Here is a 19,120-nt window from a genome sequence, read left to right as displayed (position 1 = left end):
TATAATTTTACTACGAGATATATAGAGAACAATTTATATTTGTTCACTGTTAACGAAATCAGTCCATCTAACGTTGTTTTTAAAAACGCTACGGATATGATAAAATTATAAAAGTTTTTTAAATTAGAATACTCAATAATGAAATTTTTCGAAATATTTTTGTTTTATTACCAACAAATGAAGCACCTTTACAACTACAATACATGTTTGTAATCCCAAGTGTACTATAATTCATGCACTATATACAGTACTTTCTTTACGGTTGTTTTTTTTACTTTCTCTTAATCGATCATGTAATAATAATATATATATATTGTATAAAACAATGTGGCGTAATTATTTTTTCTTAAATTTCGGAAAAGTACGAATATTAAATATACATATATTTATAAGAAAAATTTGGATCTAATAATTTGTGAGGGTAATAAAAGTAATAATTTGGAAAAGACCCGATAAAGATTAACTTTCAAATATAAAAATTCATTATTATGCCGCAAATAAAAGTCAAGTAGTATATTAATTAATATAAAAATTTTGTTGGTCATTATGTTAAACTATTAATTAGCATCCTTTATTCATAAGTAATTCATATAATATGAAAAATAATTTTTCCATAACTCTTAGCTGTAAATATTTTCATCATAATATTATATCGATTACAAATCACATTTAACCTTTAGAGTACTGTTAGAAAACTGTCACTGTGATCTAATGGTTAATATATGGCTCAGTAATTACTACTTAAACAAAAATTTCTCTGCAGTTTTAAAACAAATTGAATTTTCAAAAGAATATATCTCTCTTTGTGTTTTGAATTTACACATTGTTATCAATTACCATGGAGAAAGTTTAAAATTTAATATTAATTGTTATTTTAAAATAAACACTGGCCATATTGAGTGCTCAGTTGGATCCTGCTTCGTACTCTAAGAGTTAATAGGTAACTAATTATTTGAATAAACAGGAATTCGTTTAAAAAAAGATAAGGCGACTCTAACGACTAATGATTTAACAGTATCTTCTGGAGTAGCATACACGGCCTATATTCGTCTAGTTTCACACCTTCATTTATGCGAAAGGGTGGGCAGAAGCAGGATTATCTACATAAACCCATATAATCCATGCCTTTTCATATTTTTGTCAACAATATATATATATACACCAAGGATCACAGTCTTTCGCATTTATCAATAGTATAATATTCCTCAAAAAGAAGAAGCAATAAGGAAGATAAATAAATTTTACTAACATTTTGTATCCAATTAAATTTCTCTATGCAAATGATAATAAAAAATTTATATTATTTTGCCTTAAAACAATGTAATTAGAACTTTTATGAGACTCTTAATGATTGTAAATATTCGGCAATTATATAATTCTTTATGGCTCTTGTGTAATAAACTAAACAATGCCTCCTCCGATTTGTTATACTTATTTAAAGAATACTGCCGCTTGTGATACACTGTTACTCCAACAATACCAACTCAAACGTTTCCACGAGATTCAACCTCTAGAAGATAATTCGCTCATCGAAACGTAGATATACGTAGACATAGCATAGTATTGCAACTTCTTTCACTTTTTATAAACTGCAAATTCTCAGCTATACATACCTTAAAACTACCTTACTAATTAACTGCTCGGCATTATAACTTTAGTAGTAGTAACTTTATGAACAAAAAGTTTTATACTTTAACTGTATAGATTCATTTATAGTCTATGAGCACAATGAGTAATTAGATAATTCTGAATATAGTATAACTGATTCTTGTAATGCAAAATTTATATAAGAAGAAATTATAAACTGACCAGTAAAAAATCTGATTTCAAGCAGATTACATACTAAGATAACCACGTGCTTGGCTTCGCTTACGTCCTATAAGATAAGCGATCAGTACAATGATTACCAAACCTGCTAGTGCACAACCCACAGCTATTGGAACGATGTCTGGTGTATCCAACTTACAGTCTTTGACTAGACAGAAATAAAAGATGAAAATATTATTTTCGTACATTTAAAATATATTAATAATTACTTGAATTTATTTCTAAACAAAAAAAAAAAATGTATCGAAGAAGAATATTTACCTTCGCCAAAATCTGTTGTTTTGTCAGTTTTAAAGGCTTGGAATTGTAAATCAGATATCATTAAATATCCTACTGCATTAGTTGAGTTCAAAGTATAATTTTGTTGTTTTAAACATCTATATGAATTACTTAATCCAGTAGAAAATAGTGTTGCATTGTGTGTAAACATTGAAGTTTTGTCTATAACAAAAATTAAAATATAAAAAATAATTAATAAATTTAACGAATTAATAATAGAATTTTCATAACAAATAAGGATCTTAAAAAGTAATTTATATTGATAAAGAGAAAGATAGGTATTTTTCAACAAAATATTCCTTACTTTCTTCGGTAAGAGTGAGTTCTAAATGATGAAAAGAATATTGTTTTGTGGTTTCATTCTTGGTAAAATAAAGAGCAAATTTATTTGTTACATTTTCAGTGCCATTCCACTGTAAAGCTATAAATTGCTGTAACTTTTCACATGAGCCAGATACTTTAGTCATATTAGCTCTATCAGGCAGGTTGAATACTTTATATGTTGTCTAAAACATAACAGTATAAAAGAAAATTAAAAATTGGAAAACCTAAAATACTCTTTTTTAACATTTTCGTAATTATACAAACCTGATTATCTTTCTCAGAAACATTAGAAATGTTAAACTGTACAGCCATATTAATAATAATACAAACTTCATCAGTTTTATTAACGATCCATTTTCCAGGTTTTGGAACTGGTACAGGTTCAAGTGATGCTGCAGTAATAGATTGGAAAGGAGTAGGTATTGAAGGTATTGGGGTAGGTATTGAAGGTACAGGTTTAATAGAAGGTTTAGTTGGAACAGACATATTTGAATCTTCAATTACTTTCTTAGAAACATTTTCAACATCTTTGAACAAACTTTGATTGGTGGGAGTATTCACAGATGTATTCTCAATATTTTGAGTATTTGGTGAAACTGAATCTTGGTTTTCAATAGTCACTGTACTTGATACAACAGTATTCGCTTGTGATTGTAGTGCAGCTGTATTAGAAATTATCGCAGATGAATTTTTAGAAGCTTCTTGCGTTTGTGAGCCTGTTTTATTTGAAATAATATTTAAATTTTCAATATCTGTTGTAAATTTTCCATCTGTAGGTTTACTAGAAACCTTTATCTCATCAGGATTATTGGGATGTCCACTTATGCCATAATCTATAAAATATTAAAATTTAAATAATATAATATCCAAATTTAAATAATATAATATTTTATAATTAATCTTTAAATATAACATAAAATCACGATATATAGACAAATAATACGTGTTCGTAAAATATCGTCGTATAGTGGAAACTATATATATTTCTTATCAGAATTTTTTGTTGCCACTTTCTATCTCTGGTTTGTCTTTATGCTTTCTATGCTTACAACTTCTTACATTTAAAACTCACTACATTCATTAGCACATTAAATAGCATATGTTGACTATTTCGCAATAAACATGTTATCTCTTGTAGTTCTGTTCAATAAAGTTCAAGATATTTCTATCTTTTTATGATAAAAATTTTTTTGTTTAATAAAGTTCAAGATATTTCTATATTTTTTTACGATAAAAATCCACCTATCATATCAAATACAAATTTTGATTGATTTTCAATATGAGTATATTTCTTATTTCTATTATAAAAGAAATTTTTTTAATTTTATATTAGAATATTGGATAGAATACATATTATGAAAATTAGAAGTTCATTGTAAATAATTAATAAATTTTATTATATATATATAATTACAATTTATTTATTATATATATATATATATAATTACAATTTATATTATATGTATTATAAATCTATAAATATAATACATTTTACTACATAAAAAAGTATGAATAATTGCAAATATAAATATCAATGTTATGACTTCATCTATCCTCCTTTTGATATCTTATGTAATATATATGTTATGCAGTAGATAATATATCAATCTACATGAAAGTATGCACATGAAATTTCTTTTTTGCTTTTATGATAGAATATCTTAGATATCAAACTACCATTAAAATTGTTCTTAGAATATAAAAAAAATTAAAAATTTACAAGATGATGATATATGTATATACGAAGTGTGTATCTTGATTTATAAATTTGTATTAATATCAGAGAATCGTATTGCAACAATCAAAGTAATTAAAAAAACTACAAACAGTAATTGAAGTAATCAAATGAAATGTGTTCACTTCTTTTAATCCTAAAAATCTGTAAAATTGTTTGGATTAAGTATAGACATTCTTAGAATCAAATATAGACATTCATTTTTTAATCGTATATAAAAAATATGCAAAATCTCTGAAAATTTGCAACTTATCTTGGAAATGTTACATTTTTACCGTTGCAACAAAACATTAACAGTAAGAAAACTGTTAATAAGAGTATCGATCGAAGCGTCTTTAAACAAAGAGTAATCATAGAATAGGTATTGTATTTCGTTTGCTTGCGATTGCAAACGGATGTTTTATCGTATTAATGGCTCTGTGTAACTTTCAAATTCTTCCACTAATACGACGGATTAAGATTAAATTTAGTCGCTCGAATATAAATGCTTTATTCTTATTAGTTTCGTAAGAAATCTGATTCATAAACGTCATACAAATGAAGTTTTCTTTTTTTTTCTTTTTTCTTTTTTTAATTTTTTTTCTACCGATTGTCAGAAACAAGAAAAAGTGCTAAAGTTCAATATGTTTTCAACTCTTTATGTTGAAAATAATAAAAAACATCAGCGATCACATTTGCTAAGCATAATCACGTCAAAGCGTCAAAAATCTTCTTTTATTTCTAAACGGAAAATTACTTATATATTGCTACGTCATGAACTTCTCATGCACCATCTGCCATTTGCATTAAAATTATCAGTAATATATTATGGTTTTGCATACGTACCTGATACTGCGCAAAATAGAATAAGTAATGTGATTTTCAACATGTTTGCAATTATTTAATTAACTTCACCGTATTTTCTGATAATCCGAACAAAGCCGTACTTTATCACGTACGAAAGCGATATCTGAATATCACAAGAAGACGATGAACGTTAAAATGGTATCAAATACAAAATAAAGCAAAGAGCTTGCCTTCTCACGCGTTCGAAAACTCACCGAGGTTTTGCGATACAATCGGAAAGCATATCTTAAAGGCAAGCTCACAAATGAAATCCAACTGTACGAATTGATCTTTTTTCTAATTAATTTCTAACAATTCCGATTGAATATGAAATATTTAAGCTAATAAATATTGAATTTTCAATTTAATTTGAATTTAACTTTAAATAAAAAACGAAACGTCCTATTTACAGATTGGTTAGCTTATTGATGGAAGTACATTATTCCAAGATGGAGACGTTCTTTGTTCTGTTCTGTCGCGTCTTCCCTCACCATGTAAACACATTCTATTCTCTAAACATTTTCATTGGTTCTAACAGGATAAAGAATTTTCGTGCGCTTGCGCAGTTCAGATACGGCAGATAAACGTCACTTTTTAAATAGGCGGACAAAGTTTCATTGTTATGTCTCATTTACTTTTTACTGTATTATAAGACGTTCGTTGTAAATTTTTGAGGTTATTAATAACAGAATTTTATCATGTTTGGTTTAATTTCGACGAGTATAGTTTAGTAAAGTAATATTGTTTTATTTTAGGTGTTAGAAAATAGTATTTGTAAAATTCACGTATTTTTTATTATCATTTTATTATTATATTATTATTATAAGTTTTTATATAAGAATGTACTTAATCGTTTAACCAGTCTATGCTGATTGAGAATTCATTATACTTAATCTATTCAGTTCTTTTTCATTTTCTTTTTTTTGAAGTACAGGAATAAAAAATAACATCAAACCACTAATAGCAATCATACTGCCTGCAGTATAAAAACCAGGATCGTATGAAGCAAGTCCATCGTATAGCCAACCTGAAAATAACAAGATATTTAATCATATTATAGATAATTCTACATTTTATTTTGTTACCTGCTATAGGTGGTCCAAGAAAAGATGCAAAGCCTTGGAAAAGTAATAACAGTCCAAAAGCATTTGTAAGACGATTTAAGCCTAATAAATCTACTAGAATAACAGAAGTAAGACCCACGTATGCTCCAGCAGTAAAACCATAAATGATACAATAAAATGCAAAAGCAGTAAAATTGGTACAAAAGGTGCTAAATATTGTAGCTATAATAAGAGATGTAATTTTGTATATTATTTTTTCTTAGAAAACGAGTAATTATTGATTTCTATATTATTTAAAAATCAATACTTACCTATTCCACAGATCGTGAGACAGATATTGTACACAAAAAGTCGATTGATCCATGGCTTGTCAGATATATATCCCAGAATAATACGACCTAAAGTATTGGCTACTCCAATAATTGCAAGTAAATAACTAGCTAAACTTCTGTTTATTCCTTGTTCTTCTGCTTGTGGCTATAAAAAGAAAAAAAATGCAATTAAAATACTTTTAAAATTTAAGAAATGTGAACAATAAATTGATCTTTACCAGTAGATATACGTAAGGCACATTAAATCCAATACTGGTACAAAAATTAGAAAGAGTAAAAATAAGAAACAAAGGATTTTTTAAGAGAGAAGTGTCCATAATTTCTTGAAGTACATCTCTTTTTTCTTCAGAGGACAGCGCTATATTATCTTCAGTCTTTTTAATTTCAGCTTTGTTTGATATATTTTTAGAATATGTATCTAGAGGAATAATGTCCTCTTTATTATCAACAATCAAAGACTTACTGTAAATATATACAATAAATTTTATAATTAATATATTATAATTTTAAATTATTAAAAGCATTTATCAAGCAATTTATTAATAACGATTTTGAATAATGCAACTTAGATCTATTGATAAGATAGTAATGGGAAAATCAACAGAGAGCAATAAAATGAGAATACTGATAGAATCTGAATGCAGAAGATACAGACAAATAATTACGAATGTTTTCTAGACTGCCGTGATGTAATCCATTATGGCACCTGGTTACTTCGCTACTTCCAAATGTCCTTATAAGCGATTGTTTATGCTGACTGCTAACTTTAGTAATTAATACAGGCTGACTCAAAGCAGTTCTTATACCACTCGGCATAACTTTCTTTTCGAAATTAACTACATTGAATTTTATATTGTTTTCCGGATTGATTACTTCGTCCGAACGTTCTTGTCGTTTAGTAAACGCAGAAGACTTATTTATACTTTGTAGTTCCTGAGATACACCCTAAAATAAAAACATCTTGATGCAGATTACGTCCCTAAAGTTACACCAATTTTTTTTTACATTACATTATTTTAAAACTATACCTTTGAATCATGATTCTTCTTAAGCGTTGGAGTTTCGAGTGGTCTGAAAAATGCTCCAAGTATGATACAATTCAAAACAATACTGGAACATATCATCATTGTTCCTCTCCATCCATAATTTGATATAAGAGATTCCAAACAAGGAGCAAAAATAAGAGTTCCTAAACCTGAACCACAAACCGCTATACCTGTAGCTAAAGAACGATACTTTTCGAAGTAACAAGTAACGCTTACTATGGCTGGTAAATATATTAATCCGAAGCCTAAACCTGTAAATACGGTATACATATAACAATAATATTATAATCGCAAATAATAGTAATTTAAACGAATGGTTCAGAGAAAATTATTTCATTTTACTCACCTGTTCCAAGACCAATGGTGAAATATAACATAACGATACTACCTGCCCAAACACTGGTTAATAGACAAGCACTAGCGAAAATCGAGCCAGCTATCGTGACCGCTCGACAGCCATATTTATTCACAAAAGATCCAGATATCGGACCTTCAAATGAATTTCAAAGAAATTATAAAATGAATTATCATAAAATCGATCGATCTTTCTTACCTGAACATAAAGTTACGCCGACGAGTATCGAAGCAATCCAGGCAGTAGCTCCTTTTCCCTCCTCGAAGTAATAAAGAAGTTCCAAGTAAAATACACCGAAAGAATAGGTCATTCCATCGACTGTTAACAAGAGATGAATAGCATATAAAAAGAAATTAGACTTCTGTATTAATTTTTAAATTAAAAAAACTGATATAAAGTTTGTTAACAAAAGATGGATGAGGTATAAGAGAAGGAAAATGGATTCCCTTAAAGTCGTACAACTTTTATTAAAGAAACTGATATATAGTAATATTTACCAATCGAAAATGATCTAAAAATTTCAGTTTAAGAAGTATTATCAATATCAAATAGTGCAAACAAAAGATTTAGTAACAATTCTACAATTACCTAATTGAGAAATGAGAATCGGTCATTGCCTGCCACGATATAAATTTCAGCATACGAACTGATAATATAAATGTAAATGCTCGATGAAACAAATGTTATTTATTAATATTGAAAACATTAATCTTCCAATAGTCATTTGAAAGAATATTACCTGATAAGGTTTCCTTCCGAGAACTAATCAGTGTTAAATATATTACAAACTACATCGAATGACCTATTAAAATGTAAGTAGTAACACGTAACTATCAGTCGTGAGTAATAAAGATAAAATTTTTGTTGACGCCCGAAGTGGACCGTCGATCTAATTTCGTTGTGCATGCTAATTTGATTGTAAAATGATATACAAGCTTTTTAATTTCGCTGGTATCGTACGTAATTTGATGAATATTATAATAGAACTTGTTTCTGAGATCGTTGAAAAAATATTTTATGTTGATTATTAATTATATAATTGCATATTATGATTACGAAATTTATCATTATCCTAAAAAAAAAGTGATAGGTTTGACCTTCTCCGGTTGCAATGTACACGTTTTAGAATTATACGTTAAAACGCTGACTATATGCTGAAATAATACCATATAAACGTTAAATCAAATGAAATAAATTGTTAACATATTCACTGATTTTTTTTGTTCTTTTCTTTTCAATGAAATCTATGATCAAAATGATCGAAGAATATACTTCAATGTGATATTCATCGACGATAAGAGAACGTTAACTCATTTCAATGAGCGGATATGAGAGTGGTCGGGTGAAGCTGAACGAGGGAAAGATAAGAAGATGACTCAAGCCGAAAGTTTTGTCTTTTGTATAGAAAAAAAAAACAGTGTATTCAACTGTAAAAGTAAGCTTCGCATTTTTTTTTTATTCTTTTAAACACTGCTTCAATTAAAGTCAACAAAGGTTATCTAAAATTCACTTTTTTCTCTGTGGACTCTTCACAGAAAAATATGTAATATATCTTTACATCTTTCGACTCTGTCAAAATCATACTTTCAGCGCGTCATCTCCAACGATAACGCAAATGAACACAATTTGGATTGTAACGTTCAATTGTCGAATTTCATGTATGATCGTACAAATGAAAATGTTATTAATGTCACATTAACGAAGCTCTTATTCTTTCGTAGTTCTCACGATTACTAATACTTGAATTCTATTTTTATCGTAAATCCTTTGTTCACAGTAGATTTATTATGTAAAAAATAATTTCAAATGAATACGTATTGTTTTTAGTCAGTAAACATCGAACCTATTTTCTATTACGATTATTAACTATATTCTCACAAGTACCGACAAACAAATCGTATAAAAATTTCAAAAGTTAAGTTTAATATTTCGCAAAAAATGAGGTTTACTATATCGATATAGGTATACATACATACATACATACATATATATATATATATATATATATATATATATATATACATACATACATACATACATACATCATGCATACATATATATATATATATGTATATATATATATATATATGCATGCATACATGTGTGCGGTGTGTATGTGTATATATAACACAGTACATATATTCAACGTGTTAAAGATAGTTCGCAGATGATATTCTTTCTTTCGAAACGTTCGTTTCAACGAATTTTGTGCTCTTTTCGTCAAATTCACAATGTAACAAAGAAATCAAGTTAGAACACAATGACGCATCACATGTGTTGTATACATACGTACAAATTTATGTCCTCTGATCTTTCGACGTTACACTCTTTATCATAAGCTGATTTTATATATTGATCGATATTGCATTAGTACATGCCTACTATCAAACTTTTTATTCTTTTTAATAATTTCGCATCCACTACGATTGTAAACATGAAAAAACATAGAAAGCAAGTAATCAACAGAGCTTTATCGCGAGTGTTTTGAAGGAATCGAGAAACTCATTGACCGTTGAACCATGGGATGATCCATATAACAAGTAATGCAACGAAAGAAGGATCGAAGCTTTTGTCAAAAGCGTATGAATGAGAATACAATTTTTGTTTATATCGAATCACGAAATGATTTGATAATAACGAAATGATCTAGTAAATATTGAAATGAAAGAAGGATTAAAGCTTTTATCAAAGATCTATGATAGAATGAAACATTGTGAAACTCAAAGAAAAATACGGTCGAGGACGTCGAGACCGCATTTTTCATAGAAATCGCATGAATCAGATTTGAAATGGAAGTGAAAGGAAAGAGAAGAAAAAAGGGAGGAAAATAATTCGATAAACTTACTGATAACGTGTATGAGAAAAGACGCAAAGACGACAACCCAGCCCCATCCTCCGTCCGGTGGTTTTGCTAAAGCGGGAATCCTCAAGGAATTATTTTCCATTAACGAATGAGCTTCACCGACATTATCTTTTAATTTGATGTTTTTATTAGTTTCCTCCTCTTTCTTTGTTATCTCCGATATGGAGCTCGCTCTCGCGCGAGCCATGAGTTTCGCGATCTATCGCGCGTTACGCGCGCAGCCAACTCTCGGTCTCGTGTGTTTCGATTCTGATTGTAAATACGACTCCAAGGAATCTCTCAGAGCGCACCAACGAGATCGACACTACTTTTCTCCTCTACCCCTGTTATTTATTTATGGTCAATGGCTCTTCTACCAATCCCATCGTATTTTTTTTATGATTTTTTTCGAATCATCGCGTTTTCTTTGTCTTATTCGATATCTTCGTTTCACTCATTAAAATCATTCACTCGATATTACTTTCGATCAATCGATTGACCGATCGATATATTTATGCGTACGCGCACACATTTCATTCAAAGCTGAAGCATTGTATATTATGTGATATCGCAACATCGTATAACGTATCATAGCATTGTATTACAGAATATAGTAATTATATATCGTTAATTGACTTCACAGTTGCATTTAATTGACGAGAATCGAGAAGTTAGTATAAGAAAAAGGAGAGTAACGTTTCGATGAGATGCCTGTACGTATTAATTGATCTTAAGTCGATTGTTTTTATTTCGTCCGCCCTTTATATCTCGCGCTTGTGCTCGTATATATACTATAATATGCTATACATGATATCCCAAAATAAATGAGAAATATTTTAGAGATACCTTCAGTATATTAAAATAATAAAAGAATTCATATAAACATATGTCATGTTTGAAATTCTTTTCGGATTATAACGAATTTTGTATCGCAATGATTCTTTCGTTGAGTGAATGCAGATACTGTCATTAGATTTTCTAAACAATTTTGGAATAATTGTTTTTCGAACAAATGAACAGGTTCTATTGTTTTTCTACCTTCTCACGGACTTAAATCCGATGGATTTTACTTGTGAAGTTATCTAAAATCCATTGTGTACAAAACAGCTATTGACAGTATTGAAACTCGTCGTTAAAGAATTGAACAAAATTTTCAGCAAATCCGAGCAATATGTGACAGTGAAACAGTCATTAATAACAGACATACGAAGAGAGTAAAACAGGTATTGATAAAATGTTTGTAGATTTGTCATCAGACAAAGATGTCATTTCGAACATCTTTTATAAAAATAAGCAGATAGAGTTAATTGAAAATCAAATTCGCTATAATTTGGAAACAAAGTCAAATAGGGCATATGTGAACTTTTTTATTGTTTGATGTTTTAAGAGAAGAAAGGTAGCTTTGCGAGAATTGTTGGGATTCAGGTACAATTCTTTATAGCTTATCAATAAGCAGGCATTATTAAAGTAAAAAAAAATGTATTTATTTAATCATCAAAATGCTTAAAATTTGGATCTATAATTGAAGAAAATCAACTAACTTCTCTGCTCTGATCATTCATATCCTTAAGACGATTGCTCTTTTGTGGCACCAGTTCATAAGTACAAATTGTAACACCATGCTGATGAGCAGGCGACCATTCTCCCTTTAAGCCAATATAATAAATTTTCGATCTTTCAGCTCCACCATTACCAATAAAATGAAGACTCAAGTGATATACAGTAGAGAATTTTACGACTCTGTTGTAACATAAATAATGCTTTATATGCATCGTTACATTCTTCAATTTATTATATATAATAATTAAGCGATAAAACTTATTTTTATATTGAAATATATCTAAATATTTTTATTTGAATTTGTACATTACATTTATGCGATTTTAATTATAAAGTAATATATATTAATATGTACATACCTTAAAGGATATTCATGAACGCCAGTTTCATCATTGCAAAGCTCGAATTCTTGATCTGCTTCTATCGTAACGTCATCAAAAGTCATATGTGGTCGATTCTTATATCTACATGTAAAATATGATAAATTATATATATATATATATTTATAAGAATATCTATGTTTCTTTGTAATACTTACAATTTTACTTTGTTTGGACGAGATTGATTTTCACCTCCAATTATAATAAGTCCTTTTAACTTAACATTTCCTGTGAAGCTAGAACATCAAAAAACATTAAAATTTTATTTTTTAATCTTAAAGTTTAAATGTAAATAAAATTCTTTAACTTACGGTATATTGAAAAGAAGCTCTTCATCAACATCACTTTCCACAAACTAAAATCAATACAGCAAAATTGTGACTCATCTTAGATAATATTAAACAAATAAATTTTGTATATAATAATTATAACAATCAATTAAAATAAATATTCATAAAATTTACCTTACTAGTGTCTAGTCTTTCTTCCCAAGGTTTGAATACTGTCACTCCACTATTTTCTTCATATTCATTCAAACATTCAACATTATCCTTATCTATCTTTTTATATAAATTATATTGAACCCCTAATTCCGCATCATTATGAATACTTCCACAACAGCAGTGATGTTCCATGTTGGATACATCAATAAGATAATCCAAATTATTTCGTTCAAAGCTCAAATCTTCCCGAAATCGTGATTCTAGAATTACCGAATTTTCGCATATGCGCAATAATCAAAAATTCATGAAAATGATTATATATATACTGTATATGTGTGTATACATAAGCTTGGAATAACGCAAATATTTTTGAAATTTTCTAAAAATAATATAACAATCCCATTATATTTATTATATATTTAAAAATTTAATACAAAAATAATTGAATGAATACGATATTAATATAACCAAAAATATATTATTTTTATTGTAATAAGAATATTATTTCTTTAAACGTTTAAAATAAATGATTATACTTAAATTAACTCTATTTATAATGCAGCTTTATTTTAGATAAAAATAAATTATATAAAAATTAAATAATCAAAAATCCTTGTAACGTTAAAGATGCTTTAGAGAACACAATAAAAGTTCGTTCATTTAGTGAACATTTTCGAATGTATAAAATATATTCAACGTTAGTAGCGCTATAGTTTGAAAACGGTCAATTTGGAAACTAGATTTGCCACGTAGCTGTCAATTTCGTTGCATTTTCAAATGTTGATAAATTATTCGTTTGATCAAGTACGTTCCTATAATCTTTACTATTTCTTTTTGTAACCTCTACTTGTAAATTCGCGCTGGCGATCCATAATTCTATCGTGAAAGATATGAAACGTAGAAATAACACTATTGGTCGTTTCACTCAAGACATCTTTTCATATTTAGAATGCTAACCAATGAGTGGATAGCTAAAAGTAAACTGTGTATCGCACAGTCATCGTTCGTAAAAAATTAGAACGAAGCTGTCACAAGAAATGTAGAATTTACAAAAGATGTCTTGACGTCTCTACTAATTAGCTAATAAAGATTATAAATTTCAATAAAATAAATCGAATAAATTACGTACGCTTAATAACGTCTTTAGATTCACGAGTGAATCATCTTGATTTTAATGACAGATTGTTTGACGTTTATTCTCCGCCATCATTAATACAGACAGTGAACTGCCATATTGCTCGTGTTAAAAAGGATTCTTGACTATTTACTTCAACGCGGACAATATATCTGAATTTAGTGGTATAGAAAGTCGCTTATTCAGTAAAACTAACGTTCAGAATAATTTCAAGCATTGTTAAGCAGTATAAAGATTTAGCGTGAAGGTGTTACAAGAGGTGAGTACGTTTAATAATTTTGACATCATCTTTTTTTTTTATATCAGATAGTTAGTATCAGTAGTGTAATTCAAGTCTGCAGTGCCTAAGGTTTGTTCGAAAAAGTATTCATTCCTATAATAATCCTTTAATCAAAGAATTGATCTTACAATAGAAAATTTTTATTAACAATTGAATATAATAATATTATTTCTTTATAATTAATTCTATACAGATATATACATGTTGCATCTTGAAAGTAAAAATTAGATTTTGACAATGTTCAAATACTAAGTAATAATATTTCTTATTGGTTGCACTATAACATAAGAAGTTATAATTAGTTTAAAGATTTATTAAATCATAGGTTCACACAAAGGAGTGATCAATGTTATATCTTTTATAGGTACAAAATGTCGACTGGACCATATAATTATTCATATATTTTTAAGTATATTATCATAGGCGATATGGGAGTAGGGAAATCATGCTTACTTCATCAATTTACAGAAAAGAAATGTAAGTGATGCTAAGTGATACCAACAAAACCTTGTAAATAACATTTTTATTTAGTTATTGATTCAAAATTTTCAATGTTATGTTATTCTTTTAGTTATGGCAGATTGTCCACATACTATTGGTGTAGAATTTGGTACTAGAATTATTGAAGTAGCAGGTCAAAAAATAAAATTACAAATTTGGGATACTGCGGGACAGGAACGTTTTAGGGCAGTTACTAGGTATTTAAAAATCATTACAGTTGTTATTTTGTTCCAGTTTTTATAAACAAAACTAAATACATTGTTTGTTTATGTAGATCATATTATCGTGGTGCTGCAGGCGCATTAATGGTTTATGACATTACACGTCGTTCTACATATAATCATCTCAGCAGCTGGCTTACAGACACAAGGAATTTGACCAATCCAAGCACTGTATGCAAAATATGATATTGTACATAATGGTATTTATATCTGTAAAGTGTATTGGCGTCCATTTGTTAGAGATTCTTTCATTTTTACCATGTTAAGAAAGAAGAACAAATAAGACATCAGATTTTATTTAAGGTCATATTTCTGATTGGAAACAAGAGTGATTTGGAAGATCAACGTGATGTAACTTATGAAGAAGCCAAACAATTTGCTGATGAGAATGGTCTTATGTTTGTTGAAGCTAGTGCAAAAACGTAAGCTTACTTAATATATATATTATACTTCTGAAGATCTTGATGTGTTACATTGTTTTATTTTTCAACTTATATTTCTTTATCATTTTAAAACAGTGGACATAATGTTGAAGAAGCTTTCTTGGAGACAGCAAAGAAAATATTTCAAAGTATACAAGATGGACGGTAAGATGTTTTTCTATGAAGCAAGATACTTAGTTAAAAGAAAATAACAAATTAATAGAAATAGATTGAAGGTATATATTATATTGGCATCAACTTCAAATAGAACATTGTGTTTTTCTAGATTGGATCTTAATGCTGCTGAATCGGGTGTTCAACACAATCCTAGTCAACCTGGTCGCACTAGTCTTCAAGGAGTGTCAAATGAACAACAAGGAGGAAAAGATTCCTGCTCTTGTTAGGTTATTATTTGTTTGTATATATAAGTGGATTAATTCATCAATATTATTAATGCATATATGATTTATACTAAGTGTAGCAAGCAGATCATCTCTTATCTAATATCCTCCCTTGATCTTTATAAGTGAAATCTCTACTTAATAACAAGAAAAAAAAAAAAAAAAAGAAAAAAAATGTTCAGGATATTCTTTTTCAGATAATAATAATTTCAAGTAATATTGTCTGGACTTTTGACGCAGTATAGATATATATGTTATAAAAGTTATTTCACTGATATCAGTTTTATGGCTGGCATTCCAAACGGTGTATTAACAATGTGGTTTTTACATGGTTATGGCAACTTATATATATTTTGTATATTATATATTCTGTTGTGTAATTGGATAGGTATAGAATCGTATGGTATAACAAGTTATTGAAGCCATGAAGTCCTTTATTATTTAAAGCGCAGCGAAAGTTCTATGGATATTTGAAAGTAGCTTGTTGGTGTGTATAGTATAAGTTATATTACATTCTTTAAAGATTACATGATAGGCCTATACATATTTCTCATATGTACATACTACATGGAAGTTGATGCTAAATTTTAAATTCTATAAGAATATTAATAGGCCAATATGGTTTTACAGTAGAGACATATCAAGAATAAACTTTCGCAGCGCCTTTGTTTCGCTTCTAAGGAAAGAAAAGAAGTTTATAATTAACCTTCTCATTTTTTCTAATAATCATTATTCACGAAGGTGTTCCCGTGCCAGACAAGAAGCTATATCGAATGGTGCTGCTTGCATATTTCTAACGTTATATTATACAGGCTGATAAAGCAGTTATGTGCAATATGATATTTGTAGAACTTGATACTTCCTGTAGTGACATGTGTAGAATTTATAATGATTTAGGTCTATTCATTTCTCTTGCATAGTAATCTTATGCAACGTATGATTTATTACGAGTGTATCAGCATCATCGTATTTTTATATGCTAGATTTTTTTCTGCACAAATAAAATGACCTTCTCTGGTGAGAATTATAAGCATTCTGCGTTTTGCAAAGATAATTACATTCCAAATTCTAAGTAAATGCATGAATATCAAGAAACTCTCTTAACTTGTTAAATTTTATGCTCTCTTCAACATGAATCTTTTTCATAATGAGAAGTGTCTTTGTATACTACTCTATATGTAGATAAATGATGCTTCTGCTGCTTTCCAATAATTATAACAATATCGTCATTTGTTATATACTTGGTTCACATTGCACAGTCCTGATAGTTAGTAAGCTGAGTAAGGAATACAATATTTGATAAAGAATGGTTCCTGTTTCTTCATCTTCTTGGCTCGTATAATTGATTAATTAATATTATTTTGCTGAAATATAAGTTTCATATTAAATAACTGAATATCTATCTCAAAAATTAAGGAAGTCTACATTCTTTTTTAAGTTTTGTATTCTGTATATAAGCATGCTTAGATCCATTGTTAGATGTTTAAACCAAATCTTCTTTTTAGTCCAAGAGTGATATTCATATAAGAGGAAAATGTTTAAAAACAAAAACAAAAATAGCAAAAAAAAAAAAAGAAAAAAAATAGTAAAGTTATTTTTAAGTAATTATTTATATAATTCTGATATATTATAATTTCCTGCATTTGTAACATTATTATACAATAGATCAATCAAAATAAACTGACCAAAGCCTCTTAGATCTATATAAATCTGAACAAATATGGAATTCCTATTAATAACGAAATTAAGGCAAAATAAAACCTTTTGCTTCCTTTTTCTATTATTTTCAAATTATGAAAATATGACCAAATTCCTAAACAATAATATTGTAGAATGATGCATGTTTATTTTTCATAATACCTTCCAAATTTTAAAGAGAAATTATTTCTTAATGTATCTTAACATATCGATTTGTTAAATTTAACGCTATAAAATATCGTCCTTAAACCACTTGCACTGAAATAACATGCTATACGTAGACATATGTCGATTGTCGACTATCGCAAATACGTAAACGGTTATACATCGTGCCGTTTGATAATCATATATTATCGATAAAATTTCGGGCGTATCCCGAAAGCAACGAACAGTTGAGTATAGTAAAGATCACAGAACAGTTAGAATAATGTGCGAGTTGGTATATTAAATATATATATATACATACATGCACACACGCACACACACATATATCAAATAAATAGTGTCTTAAAAATTAAATAGACGAATAAGTGTACTAACAAAAAAAATTTCTATTCTTTGTATACTTATAACAAAGTCAGTACAAAGAAACAAAAAATAAATTGATTACTAAATAGTTAAAAATATTGTTTCTTATGTAGATTAAAAAAATGTAAAACAACAACAAAAATAGTGATAACGTTCAACCCAATTCAAAAAGATAGCGTCCAGTTATCAACGTGGATGGGGAAAGTGATAACGAATACAACAGTATTGTTTATGTTTTTCGCAAGAAGTGTTAATTGATGAGGATATTGCAAAACAACTTTCAGAAAATGTTATTCTTAATTATCGAGTACGCAGAAATAAATCCATATATGATATACCATTACGTCTGCAAGCAAAATACTGGGGACATTTTCCTAGATACATTCCACCTATAAAAGTTACAAGAAAGGTCTTAAAGAATGTGCAAAGTGTATACGAAAAAAGAATTGTTAAGTGAAACTATATAGGAATGTAAAAAATGCTTCGTTGATTTTTTAAAATTAATTAAATTATTAAAAAATTTATCCCTCTGTTAAGGATTATTGATATCGTCAATAAAATGTTCTATATATTAAAGGCGCTTTTTTTTGAATATGTTAACCGTATCTATATTTATTCAGAATTCGTTTTCTGCATTACGTCTATTTAATCGATCTAAATATTTTAATAATAATGATTTTAAATATCAATTCGTTGTTAATTTCTTTGGACACGTTTGTTATGCGCACTTATTAATAAGCAGGACGAGTAATTAAATTAATAACTAATTTGCGCATCTACGGACGATATAATTGATCTTTTATGATTTTTTATTTTTCTATTATATAACGCCCAAAACATTATTTTCATTAAATAGATAATTTTTTTTCTTTTCATTAATTTAGAAAAATAATTTATTATATTTATTATGTTGTTAGTAATC

The 19,120-nt window shown here is 28.2% G+C and overlaps 4 protein-coding genes and 1 long non-coding RNA gene across 6 annotated transcripts; 2 read left to right on the top strand and 3 right to left on the bottom strand.

The window, feature by feature from the left end:
* Nucleotides 1–139: 139 nt before the first annotated feature.
* On the bottom strand, nt 140–5,354 carry LOC127073025 (lysosome-associated membrane glycoprotein 1-like). Its single transcript, XM_051014010.1, has 6 exons — nt 5,206–5,354; nt 4,991–5,114; nt 2,695–3,263; nt 2,411–2,612; nt 2,089–2,268; nt 140–1,975 (listed from the first exon to the last, which is right to left on the bottom strand). Exons 2-6 carry the CDS (start codon nt 5,031–5,033, stop codon nt 1,836–1,838), a joined length of 1,134 nt encoding a protein of 377 aa, XP_050869967.1. The 5' UTR covers nt 5,034–5,114; nt 5,206–5,354; the 3' UTR covers nt 140–1,835.
* Nucleotides 5,355–5,393: 39 nt separating this feature from the next.
* LOC127073030 (uncharacterized) lies at nt 5,394–6,848 on the top strand. Its single transcript, XR_007785651.1, has 4 exons — nt 5,394–5,665; nt 6,085–6,260; nt 6,377–6,482; nt 6,608–6,848. It is a non-coding gene; the product is annotated as an uncharacterized LOC127073030 (long non-coding RNA).
* On the bottom strand, nt 5,762–11,947 carry LOC127073021 (monocarboxylate transporter 9). 2 transcript variants are annotated; one of them, XM_051013993.1, is made up of 9 exons: nt 10,633–11,947; nt 7,986–8,105; nt 7,779–7,922; nt 7,415–7,683; nt 7,042–7,331; nt 6,605–6,848; nt 6,366–6,531; nt 6,076–6,276; nt 5,762–6,017 (listed from the first exon to the last, which is right to left on the bottom strand). In XM_051013993.1, exons 1-9 carry the CDS (start codon nt 10,835–10,837, stop codon nt 5,854–5,856), a joined length of 1,803 nt encoding a protein of 600 aa, XP_050869950.1. In that variant the 5' UTR covers nt 10,838–11,947; the 3' UTR covers nt 5,762–5,853. The 2 variants fall into 2 exon arrangements, with proteins under 2 accessions (XP_050869950.1, XP_050869951.1); XM_051013994.1 differs by lacking the exon at nt 10,633–11,947 and adding an exon at nt 10,081–10,522.
* A 141-nt stretch (nt 11,948–12,088) lies between these two features.
* On the bottom strand, nt 12,089–13,524 carry LOC127073028 (PITH domain-containing protein GA19395). The gene is made up of 5 exons (XM_051014016.1): nt 13,034–13,524; nt 12,881–12,924; nt 12,728–12,805; nt 12,549–12,653; nt 12,089–12,369 (listed from the first exon to the last, which is right to left on the bottom strand). Exons 1-5 carry the CDS (start codon nt 13,202–13,204, stop codon nt 12,162–12,164), a joined length of 606 nt encoding a protein of 201 aa, XP_050869973.1. The 5' UTR covers nt 13,205–13,524; the 3' UTR covers nt 12,089–12,161.
* Nucleotides 13,525–13,988: 464 nt separating this feature from the next.
* On the top strand, nt 13,989–17,681 carry LOC127073027 (ras-related protein Rab-14). Its single transcript, XM_051014015.1, has 7 exons — nt 13,989–14,406; nt 14,792–14,904; nt 14,999–15,125; nt 15,203–15,320; nt 15,453–15,571; nt 15,668–15,736; nt 15,858–17,681. The coding sequence occupies exons 2-7, from the start codon at nt 14,799–14,801 to the stop codon at nt 15,973–15,975; spliced, it is 657 nt and encodes a 218-aa protein (XP_050869972.1). The 5' UTR covers nt 13,989–14,406; nt 14,792–14,798; the 3' UTR covers nt 15,976–17,681.
* The last annotated feature ends 1,439 nt before the right edge of the window (nt 17,682–19,120 follow it).

This window comes from Vespula vulgaris, chromosome 2 (assembly GCF_905475345.1).
Source record: "Vespula vulgaris chromosome 2, iyVesVulg1.1, whole genome shotgun sequence".
NCBI classification, from domain to species: Eukaryota; Metazoa; Arthropoda; class Insecta; order Hymenoptera; family Vespidae; genus Vespula; species Vespula vulgaris.
This window is presented reverse-complemented; position numbering and strand designations above follow the sequence as displayed.

Excerpts from the sequence above, each read along its gene's own strand:
- LOC127073025 (XM_051014010.1), bottom strand. The coding sequence starts at position 5,033 with ATGTTGAAAATCACATTACTTATTCTATTTTGCGCAGTATCAG. Across the intron at positions 3,264-4,990 it reads TCTATTTTGCGCAGTATCAG|ATTATGGCATAAGTGGACAT; the intron begins GTACGTATGCAA and ends AATATTTTATAG. Across the intron at positions 2,613-2,694 it reads TTTCTGAGAAAGATAATCAG|ACAACATATAAAGTATTCAA; the intron begins GTTTGTATAATT and ends GTTATGTTTTAG.
- LOC127073021 (XM_051013993.1), bottom strand. The coding sequence starts at position 10,837 with ATGGCTCGCGCGAGAGCGAGCTCCATATCGGAGATAACAAAGAAAGAG. Across the intron at positions 7,684-7,778 it reads CACCATTGGTCTTGGAACAG|GTTTAGGCTTCGGATTAATA; the intron begins GTGAGTAAAATG and ends CCGTATTTACAG. Across the intron at positions 6,849-7,041 it reads GAAAACATTCGTAATTATTT|TAAGTCTTTGATTGTTGATA; the intron begins GTCTGTATCTTC and ends ATATATTTACAG.
- LOC127073027 (XM_051014015.1), top strand. The coding sequence starts at position 14,799 with ATGTCGACTGGACCATATAATTATTCATATATTTTTAAGTATATTATC. Across the intron at positions 14,905-14,998 it reads TCAATTTACAGAAAAGAAAT|TTATGGCAGATTGTCCACAT; the intron begins GTAAGTGATGCT and ends TTATTCTTTTAG. Across the intron at positions 15,572-15,667 it reads GTTGAAGCTAGTGCAAAAAC|TGGACATAATGTTGAAGAAG; the intron begins GTAAGCTTACTT and ends ATTTTAAAACAG.
- LOC127073028 (XM_051014016.1), bottom strand. The coding sequence starts at position 13,204 with ATGGAACATCACTGCTGTTGTGGAAGTATTCATAATGATGCGGAATTA. Across the intron at positions 12,925-13,033 it reads AAAGACTAGACACTAGTAAG|TTTGTGGAAAGTGATGTTGA; the intron begins GTAAATTTTATG and ends TATTGATTTTAG. Across the intron at positions 12,806-12,880 it reads GAGCTTCTTTTCAATATACC|CTTCACAGGAAATGTTAAGT; the intron begins GTAAGTTAAAGA and ends TTGATGTTCTAG.